Below are 10,674 nucleotides of genomic sequence, written 5' to 3' on the forward strand. Positions count from 1 at the left end.
TATACAACTTGAGATACAATCAAGTAGCTTATTCTGAAGCTAACATTATAAGAAAACTGCTTAATTGTGGCTAGCTATTTCCTGCCAAAATAAGTCTATTTTTATCGTAAATATTCATTTTCGTCGTAAATAATCCATTCTAAATACTCATTTTTCTTATAGTGTAACTAACTTAACTGTCAAGCTGGAGGCTAACTAATTTAACTGTCAAGCTGGATTAGGAATTGATAAAGTTCCTTGTTTGGCTTCTCGGGATTTCCTTTCCAATTCCTTGATATGGTTTTCTATATTCCAACATTGACGGAAAACTACGAGCACAAGATCACTATTGAGAGAGCTGTTTGAAAACCTGTAATTTTTAGAAACTGACCACTATTATAGATAGGAAAATACTCTAACTACAAATAGATAATGCCATGGAAGTCTGCAATATTGAGAAATGTAATTTCAACTTATTTCTTTGCTAGCATAAAGTTTTGCTTGGCATTTAGAGAGAACTTAATAACAGGCTAATGCACAAGCCAAAGCCGCAAACATAAGTGACCATTGTGTTACTGAAGTTGGCATCCTGCCCTTGTCTTTCCTGAGGAAGAGACCTTGATAAACAGGGAGGTTGATAATAACCAAGAGAGCACAAAGAAGAATCTGCAACGTAAATGGGTTTGAAAACCAAATTTGCATATCCATAACTACCCTCTTCATTCCTCCAACAAAACAGAATGCGTTTAGCAACGCCACTGTTGCTATAATGGTAAACATTGGGGAAGAAGCACCGAATTCCATGAGCTCCTGCTCATATCTCTGCGACACATCACTTTCAGCCACCTTTGCCGTGATGGCGAAGGCTGAGTCCGTAAATCCCATAAGTTTTAGGATGTTGTCAATGAAGGCAAAGAAGTATGAACTGATTCTTTTGAAGAGCCACATCCTTTGTTCATTCCACCAACCTTGTAATGTGCCCCCACACCAAACAAATTCTCCAAGACTGTATGCCCGGTGGACAATGATGACGAATGCGAATGGTAGCACCCATGCGCTTGAAATCTGTTAGTGTATGTTGATTCTATTCTTAGAAAAAAATTGAGGAACAACCATAGACAGGTTTGATTCAAATAAGGAGATTTTCGTACCTTAGGAAACAAGGGGATGCCCCTAAGCAGGCACAAGGATGGTACTGCAACATAATACAGTGTGGCCAAGCAGTTCGGAGCCCATAACAAATAGGGACAATAGGAAAGTTGAAGTTTGAGGGGAATCTTTTTATACCCATACACAAGGGGACAGTACCTTGAGACCAAGATCTGAAAATCACCTTCACTCCATCTTCTGTGCTGTACAAGTGTCTGCAGTAATGTAGTGGGCGCAAGTCCTAGAAAGCCCTTCCTTTCTGGACTGAAATAGATGGATCGCCAACCTCGACATTGTATAGCTAGTCCTGTTATGACATCTTCCACTGGACAGCCATATTTCAGACCCACCTGCAAATCATAAGATGCATATGAAGGTTCACATGGAGTTTAGGAGAGGGGAGAGTGAGAGAGAGAGAGAGAGAGAGACCTCGTTTCCCCATTGGGCGCACTTCTCTTCATAGGTACAACTTGCAAGGACTTTGGAAGTATCTTCTAGGACACTCGCACTCTCTTCTATTTTAATGTCATTCCATCCCTTCCAATTTGCCTTGCATTCCTGATCACCATACTTCTGTCCACAAAGAGCGTTTCTTCTGTGAAAGCACCCAGTACCAATAAAGCATGGTCCTCCATTCCCGTCAAATCCTAGAATCTCCACCTGTATTAACACGCGCGCAGTACCACACACAAATTCCGTTTTAAGTATTCTACAATTATCAGGAGCGAGCATGCATGCATATTTAATTAATTTTAATCATTTAAAATCAGTACTGCGCATGTTCGTGATTTTTTGTATGCTTACCCTCGATATTACGTTCAAGGAACTGCCGTAGACATCGTTCTTCGTAAGGTTCTCGAAGGACTGTGGAAACTGTACGAACCCAACTTCGTGACCCTTCTCTTCATCCATGAAAAAACACACAGCATCCCTCACTGACTCCGAATTGTTTGAATACATGTCGCAGTCCAAAATAAGAATTATGGGGCCATTGCTTATCCTCGACGACACCCTTATCTATATATACATACATACATACATATATATATATTTAACACAAATTGAAGATTATTAATTAGACCATCCATCAAATATAGTACTGTATTAAAAGCTATTGATGAAGTATAAATTATTATATTTTCCATGTGGATGTATATATATATCTATGGTGTATATATATATCTATGGTGTACGTACCAGTGCATTCACGGCTCCTGCTTTGAAGTTGTGGTGGTATTGTGGTCTCTTTTCACGTGCTAAGTATACCAAAGTAGGCAAAGGTTGTCCTTCAATGTCTACAGCCTTGGGGTCTTTCCCATCGATAAGTATCTGTGAATTAGTCACACCTCTATTAACTAAGCAAGCAAACGAATTGCATAAATCTTAAAGAAGTACGTACGTACTAAATATATATTGTAGATCAAAATACTACTTGAAGAATGGTTTGATGATCACGTCGGCTTGCGACCAAATTCCACTCTCTGAATCCCTTGTGTTGTTTGCTTATTTCTTCTGAAATTCGGCCTAGCTTTGTGGTGGTTTCAATCCGTTTCTTCATGCCTTCATATGATTTCTATAACATGAAACAGAAATTATTTTATTTCCTTTTCGATTGTGATTGAAAATAAATGAAGAAATATATATCTATACATATATAAATCTATAACAATATATATATATATATATATATATATATATATATATATATATATATAGTGGGGGTTGTTACGTACAGGGCCTATAAGAAATCAGTTGTTGGGTATCGATCAGCTGTTAATTAAATCCTAATACTTTTCTAGAATGAGGGAGCTTTGAGTACTATGATGATTGAAGAGTAAAAAAGAGTGGAATAAAGCGGTCGACAGATGAAGTTGATACAATTAAGATTTTTTCATCGAAGAGAAAAGGAAGTAGGAGATCAACCAGCAAACTTTTTGAAAAGGATGCTGCTACATCCATGCACCCGATAGAAGCCACTGAGGTTTTGTATCGGGAGTTTAAAGTATTCTATCTTTTTTTTTATTTTTTCAGCATTTTTTTTTATTTTTTAAAATAAAAAATACAATATTAAAAAATAAATAAATACTAATATTAAAAAAAAAAGAAATCGCTATCATTTTTCTTTTGAAAATATGACCAAACAAGTGTCGGTGAAAATTGCAAAATTTCACATGTTCGGACGAATCAGTGAAAGATTTTTCATCTAGCCTTCATGATAGTGTATAAAACTTCTCATCTCAATTTACTCCATCTATTTATTAAAATATATTATTCTACGAACATAAATAAGAATATAATAATGAATTCATTATTAAATTATTATACAAATTTGTTACATATATATATATATTTAAAGCGAAATTCATATTATAACTTTTTAAGCTGCATGTACTAATTTTAAAAATGTCACGTGTATAAGATTGTTACCTCCATTTGTTATGCTAAATTTTTGTCGTGGGTTGGTATATATAAGATTCATGGAAGATCTGGAATAGAACACCAACAGAGACACAAGTTATTCAGTGGTTAGCTATCAACGTCTATCGGTGGATCGATTGATCCCACTCGGTGCAAAAAGACGGCGCGCGCGATGGACACCCATTAATACTTATCCTAATTCAGTGGCTAAAGTACTTTTAACATCTTTCCGCTTGACTTTAGATTTCGTTTGGTTTGTAAACTCATTTCAATTCATCTCTATTCATTATTATATTTTTTTTAAATTTTAATACAAAATATAATAAACAATTAAACTTTTTCGAATCTAAAAATAATAATAATATTAAAAAATAATATTCTAATAATATTTTATCATCTCAACTTAACTCAGTTTAACATCTAAACGCAATCTTAATAAAAAGAAGACAATTGCATGCAATATGCATAATCTCAATAATACTATATATGGGATATATATATATACATACATACATACATTCATATATATATTTATTTATTTATATATGACCACTTACGTACGTACGAGCGCGACAATCAACATTTTGCCTACGCGGTACCTAGATATATATTGCAATAAAAGGTGGACCATGTTTTCTGTGGAGTTCTGGAGAGCCATGTAATTGTGAAAGCTACCATGCGAGACCTAGCTAGTTTAGACAAAAATGACATATTCAATGTTTTAAATACAATAAAATTTTATAAATATAAATTCACAAATTAATATAATTTATATGATACGTTAGCTTAATTTTATAATATAAATAATTTTACAATTTAACATATTATATCAAACAATCTAACTTTCTATCTAAACAATTTCCAATTTTAATTGCTAGGAAAGAGGCAGGGAAATCCATATATGGAGTTGAAGAAGGAGATTTACCTTAATGGAGGACCACTCCTTGGCCTTGACAGGATCCTCAAGTGGCTCAAGTACAGCTGTTCGAAAATAAGCTTCCGGCGATCTTGGTTCTACCTTGAATTTCTTGCAAAAGGGAAGCCAAATCTTTGAGAAACTTGAGGCCTCTACCATTGCGTAGAACGTCAAATCCGAACCACCATCGTCGGAGAGATAAACGTTAAGCTTTTGTGGTGGATAGTCATAAGCCATGACTGATAGAACCGTGTTGATCACCATCGCTGGTGGTTCTATCATGGGATCCGCGGTGCATATGAATATGTCTATGTCCGGTAAGATCTCTTCGTATCTGTTTCTCTTACGACCAAAATTAATTAGCATGTAAACCTCGTACGGACCATGCAAATATAATAGAGAGAGAGAGAGAGAGAGAGAGAGAGAGAGAGAGAGAGAGGGGGGCGGGGGGGGGGGGGGGGGGGGGGGGGGGGGGGGGGGGGGGGGGGGGGGGAACCTGATGGAGAGCCTATCTTTGAAAGTGCAACGGTAGATGGGATTCCACCGGACAACTACAGTCATAAACCAATAAAAGCAAAACCAAAGCTCTGAGAGAAACAATCCTATCCAAACCCATCTTCCGGCTTCTTCTTCTGATGGTATGTTGCTCACTCTATATACAAAGATGAAGCATATACCCACGAAGAGTGAAAGTGCAAATAATTGGAAAGCAATACGTGCCTTTGCTGACTTTGTCGCATAAAGCGGAAGACGATGGTTTTTTTCCATGATCTCTCCTTCCCTCCTTTCCTCTCAATCTCTCTCTGGTATATGCTTAAAAGGAGTAGGAGTGCAGATGTTTATAGCACCGGCTAGCAAATGCTGAAAAGGTTGAAAACCAAAAGCTAGCATCTGCAGTAGGAGGGCCCAGAGGGCCAAAATGAAGACTGGTCGACTAGAGATTAAGTTATAAGTACAACCACGTGGAGAGTGGCGGAACCGGCAATTGTTTTGAGAGGGTCATATTTATATAAAATAAAATATAAATAAAAAATATAAATATATGTAAAATTACATCTCCATAATTTGTTAAAAAATAAAATTTTAAAAATACAATTTAATACATGTTTCATATTTATGATGATAATGCTTCATGTAATAATATTCATCCGATCCATTATTATTTTGTAATGAAATATTTAGAATTTTTTTTTAATAAAAACTATCAAGTGATCTTTTAGAATGTCATCTTTTATTTTAGTGTGTAAGCTAGGTGATAGTGAATGATTAACTTGTATGCTGCTAGTAGTGCCTTATTTATAGTTATCGATCAAGTTTCCACCATAGTGGGGTGTTGCATAGTAGGAGATAACATGCTTGTGTTGTTGATTTGCCGAGCTGCTCCTATGCCATCACCTTACTGAGCTGGGAAGTACTCAGGGTCGCTACACATTGCTCGAGCCTTGGGCCGCATTGAATGCGGCATGTCTTTTGCTCTGGGCTACATTGAATGCGGCACACGTTCTGTCCCAAGTCCCTTCCCTCTCATTAATGTTGGGTGTGATCTGCCATAAATCTTCCGTCTGGTAATGAATGTTATGCTTCTTCCTTCTCTAGCCTTGCTCGTGCCTTGCGTGTCTTGTCCTGTTAGCATGATCTGACACAAGTCTCATACCTAAGCCCTAATCCAGATACTATTGACTGATCCAGCCCATATCATGCATCTGAACCCTAATTCGGCCCATGTCTTTGGCCCGGTTCAACCCAAACCTTATAATTAGGTTGCAACCTGGGCCCTGCTCTGAGCCCAATGTAAGGGATTTTTGCCCCTTCACACACTCAACTTTCAAATTACTAAACTCATTCCAACTCAAAACCTTCTGACATGTGGGATCCACAACTTTTTCAACTTAAAACATCTTTATACGTGGGACTCATAACCTTTTACAATTTTTCATAAAAAATATTAAACTCATATTAACATCTAAACACATTTTAAACTTAGTTTAGATGAGTCTCACATAACTTTCTCCACTACTCAACTCACTACTATTTATAAAGGATTCAATTCAGCCGAGCTTAACTCAACATCCAAACGCAGCTTTAGTCATTTACAAACGAATTATTTATTAATTTCCTTAAATATTGTATCTTTGGTTCCATTAATGGGGTGTAAAGTGTAAACAATTGATTTGCATTGCGCATGATTATAAATTTATATACAGGGTTGTGCATTAGGATCGGATTTTTTTTTTTTTCAAACTGGTTGGGAACTTGAAAATCAGGTGAATTTGGATGGATAACCGTTCAGATCTAGTTACGGATTTGATTATTTAAACGGTTATCTGTAACTGGGTGTTTTTCTAAAAAATAAAACTTTTATTTCAAAACGATCTCGTTTTGCATGTACAAAAATTAGAGTTAAAAAAATAAGTAGAGTTAAAATAAAGGTGGAGTTAAAAATTGGATACTGATTACTATCTGGATATCCAGTTATATCAGTTTTATAACTGGATATCCACCCTGGTTGTAATTGATTTTACTTGGATGGATATCCGCCCGATTTTAAAAATCCGGGTACGATATCTGGATGCACACCCTTAATTGGCCATGTGTGTCACACTAGCTTGTAGGGATTATTGATATTAATAATATTTATGTTATAGATTTTTATATTAATAATATTTTGATGTTAGATAAACATATATATTTACAAAGAGTCTAGCTACAAGATGGCCGCCCGAGTGTAATAGCCCGGTGGCGCACCTGTCTCTTCTTTCTTTTCTATTTTTTCCTCTTACAGAGTGTACTCAATAAGCTAATGTTTCTCCTTTGTTTTGTTTTGTTTTTTTTTTTTTTTTTTTTTTTTTTCTAAATAAAAAAATAAAATGATTTTAAAATAAAATAAAACTATTTTAAAATAAAACTAACCCATTATTTGGTACAGATTTTTATGCAGATCTTTTTTTTTTTTTTTTCTTTAGAGGAAAACAGAAAGTAAATGCAAATTGATAGACAGGTCAAGGCACGTCACTTTTTACAACACTTATGGAACTCACTAAAAAGAAGTAGTTCTTTCGTACTTTTTCAAGATAGAGTTTACTTTTTTATAAAGGTTTGTGTGAAACTTATTTATCTAGAGTCTCTACAAATTATTTCTTTATTTTATAATATATATTGTGAAATATGTTGTGAAATATATCGTGTAAATATTATATTTTTGTATGGAGAATTTTGTCTGTAAGCTCTCTGAGTTTCCCTTTTAAAATAATTTTCAAAACTTTTACTATTTCTTTAAAAAATACCCCTCAATGATCTCCAAGAGTGAAGTAACATTTTGAGTTCAAAATTCAAACTTGACCTGGTCAGGATCACGTCAGGTGCACCCTGGGCTTATCCACCCGAGCCTCCATAGAATTTTTTATTTACAAATACATCATTTTGTCGAATGTCATTTCACACTAATAGGAATGGGGTTCTCCCTGTATAATCTGTATAATCTCTTTCTCCTGTCTTATTGATCAATGGTGTGCCATGAGATGCTTTGCCCGGAAGATCATTCATGGTGAAGGAAGATCCCAACATGATCTACTCGGTCAAGTCTGATTAAAGCCAGGCCCGGGCTCGTGAGTATCTCAACCAGAAGCAAGGCTGGGATACTCACAAGTATGGCGCTCTTTCGAGGGGAAGGGCAGTGGGTGGGGAGAAGGAAATGTTGGCTTTGATTCAAGATGTTGACGTAATAGAAGGAAAAGTCCCTTTCTTAAGCCACAGGGCTAGATCGGGCTCAACTCAAATACCAGATATCAAGATCCAAGGCATACTTTACTCCTGAAGGGAAGGGGTGGTAGCTAGCTAGCTGATTCTAAAATTCTCTAAGAGGCGTATGGGAAATAATGAAATAGCTGGCCCCTTTGTTTCGAGAAAATAACACTCTATGCAGGCTGTTTCGAGAAAATAACACTCTATGCAGGTTGTTTCGAGAAAATAGCCCTGCATTATCGGCCTCCCGATGGCTAAATTCATCCATAGACATATTGCTAGAGCCTGGACTAATGAGAGAGAATTCAAGGTGGTCCTTAGTGGACTGTTAGGATCCTATAAGAAAGTCTTCGTTAGAGGCAGCCACTCGCCATAGGGGACCTCATGACCCATCTTAGAGGCCACAACTCTTAGGTTGCGTTTAGATGTTAAGATGAGTTGAATTGAGTTGTGAATAATAATATTGTATAGATCTCGTTGAGATGAGTTTAATCTTTTTACATTGAGATCAGTTTAACTTTTTTAGGTTGAGATACGTTGAACATTTTAAGTTGAGATACGTTAAACTTTTAGGTTGATCAAATGTATGAACTGGATTGAGATGAATTTAATTTTTTTAAAACAAAATAAAAAAATAATAAGTCTCATTAATAATTGATTTAAAATAAATTGAGATGAATTGAATTTAATTCACCAACCAAGCAAATCTTAATGACATGATTTGATGTATTGCAAGGGTCCTGCGTGTTTTCGATGTTCCCAAAACTATTTTGGCAAAATTAGAAGACTATTCTAATTTAAACTACTACTCGAATAAGAAAGTTGTTACTAATTTAAATTATTATTCAATTGAAATTGATTACTACTTCTTCGATTTGACTTTGCATGTGATGGTGGAATTAGTGACTACTGTTTTAAAAAAATCTAAAGGCTTTCTTGTCTATTTAATTTTATTCCCCGTTTTTATTATTTTTAGTTGAAAACATAGTCCAATATGAGTGAAGAAAATAAGAGAGAAAAAAGAGAAAAGATGAAAGGCAGCTCTATCATAAATGTTTTTTCAAAGCAAGTATGCTTTTCATTAGACAGAAATAGAAGCAAGCTAGCTTTGGTGGTTTTTTATGGTGCGACGACTAACGGACTTTGACCAGGTGTAGATCAGAAAGACCAGCTAACTTCAATTCTCATCTTAATGCATTTGCTTTTCCTAACTGCTGTTTATCATGTGCCTCGCACTGAGCAGCAGTTACAAGTCCCAATCCAGGGAATTACAAATTTGTACTTTTTTTTTCTGTATGTGTTTTTGTTGTTTATCATGCTTTTTGTTTTTCAATGTTAAATATATATATATATATATATATATATATGTATCTACCGGATATATTTATTATTTATTTTCTGATGTTATATTGTGGATTGATTTGTGTTATAAAGTTGATACATGTAATTAATGATGCTTACTTTATCTTAAATTGCAGTTGAGCCGTATGTAACCTAGTCTTTTTATGCCTTCATGAGGATCTGAATCAATCCTTGATGTGATTCATTTGGATAGTTTTCTTCTTACAACTAGTTCCTCATGTTTGCCCTCCTATCAAAAGATCTCATGGTAGATCAGATGTATGACGTCATTTTACTAAAATTGAGGATGGGGATCCCAATAAGCAGAAAGTTGCATGCAATTACTGTGGTAAGGTTTTATTATGTTATTCTAAAAAACAAGGTACTTCATCCTTGAGGTACCATAATGACACATGTAAGACCTTTATTGCTATTGGGATTGGAAGTATTAACTCCTAATAAAAAACAACCAGATCAAGGAAGGATGGGGTGTATGGTACAACTAACAATTTTAGTCTTGGACTTGCCAAGTACAATGAGCATAAAATAAGGTTCGTGGTAGCTAAGATGATAATTGTGGATGAGCTATCATTTAGATTTATAGAAATACAGGGATTTAAAGACTTTATGGCTGTAGTTGAGCCTGAATTTTCAATCCCTTCTCGCATAACAACAATACTGTTATGCGAGACTGTATGAAGATGTACTTATTAGAAAAATAAAAGTTAAAATACATATTCATGGCATCCAATTATAAGATTTGTATCACTATTGACATGTGGATACCAGAGCAGAATCTTAACTATCTTTGCATAACATTTCATTTTACTGATTTTGATTGGGTCTTGCATTAAAGAATTATAGACTTTATGAAAATTTCTGATCATAAAGGGACAACAATAGGAAGAGAGATCGAGTCATCTATACTTGATGGTGTATAAAGAAGATATTTACAATCACAGTAGACAAGGTATCCTCTAATATTACGACCATTGATTATTTGAGAAAAATTACCAAAGTTAGGGATTGTTAGGAATTAGACAATGACCTTTTGCACATAAGTTGTGCACATATTTTGAATCCTATTGTTCATGATGAATTGAAAGAAATTGATGGATCAATATTTGTGA

The 10,674-nt window shown here is 35.1% G+C and overlaps 1 protein-coding gene across 1 annotated transcript; it reads right to left on the reverse strand.

Annotated features, from left to right (window-relative positions):
- Positions 1-435: 435 nt before the first annotated feature.
- LOC121248080 (cellulose synthase-like protein E6) lies at positions 436-5,280 on the reverse strand. Its single transcript, XM_041146437.1, has 8 exons — positions 4,959-5,280; positions 4,472-4,796; positions 2,561-2,701; positions 2,326-2,457; positions 1,933-2,145; positions 1,558-1,788; positions 1,131-1,478; positions 436-1,044 (listed from the first exon to the last, which is right to left on the reverse strand). The coding sequence occupies exons 1-8, from the start codon at positions 5,228-5,230 to the stop codon at positions 499-501; spliced, it is 2,208 nt and encodes a 735-aa protein (XP_041002371.1). The 5' UTR covers positions 5,231-5,280; the 3' UTR covers positions 436-498.
- Between the last annotated feature and the right edge of the window lie 5,394 nt (positions 5,281-10,674).

The sequence above is a fragment of the Juglans microcarpa x Juglans regia genome, chromosome 2D (genome assembly GCF_004785595.1).
Source record: "Juglans microcarpa x Juglans regia isolate MS1-56 chromosome 2D, Jm3101_v1.0, whole genome shotgun sequence".
Classification (NCBI taxonomy): Eukaryota; Viridiplantae; Streptophyta; class Magnoliopsida; order Fagales; family Juglandaceae; genus Juglans; species Juglans microcarpa x Juglans regia.

Bases quoted from the DNA above. Each gene is read 5' to 3' on its own strand.
- LOC121248080 (XM_041146437.1), bottom strand. From the start codon at position 5,230: ATGGAAAAAAACCATCGTCTTCCGCTTTATGCGACAAAGTCAGCAAAG. The intron at 4,797-4,958 runs GTTCCCCCCCCC...TAAGAGAAACAG, and splicing joins AAAGATAGGCTCTCCATCAG to ATACGAAGAGATCTTACCGG. The intron at 1,045-1,130 runs GTACGAAAATCT...ATACACTAACAG, and splicing joins GCATCCCCTTGTTTCCTAAG to ATTTCAAGCGCATGGGTGCT.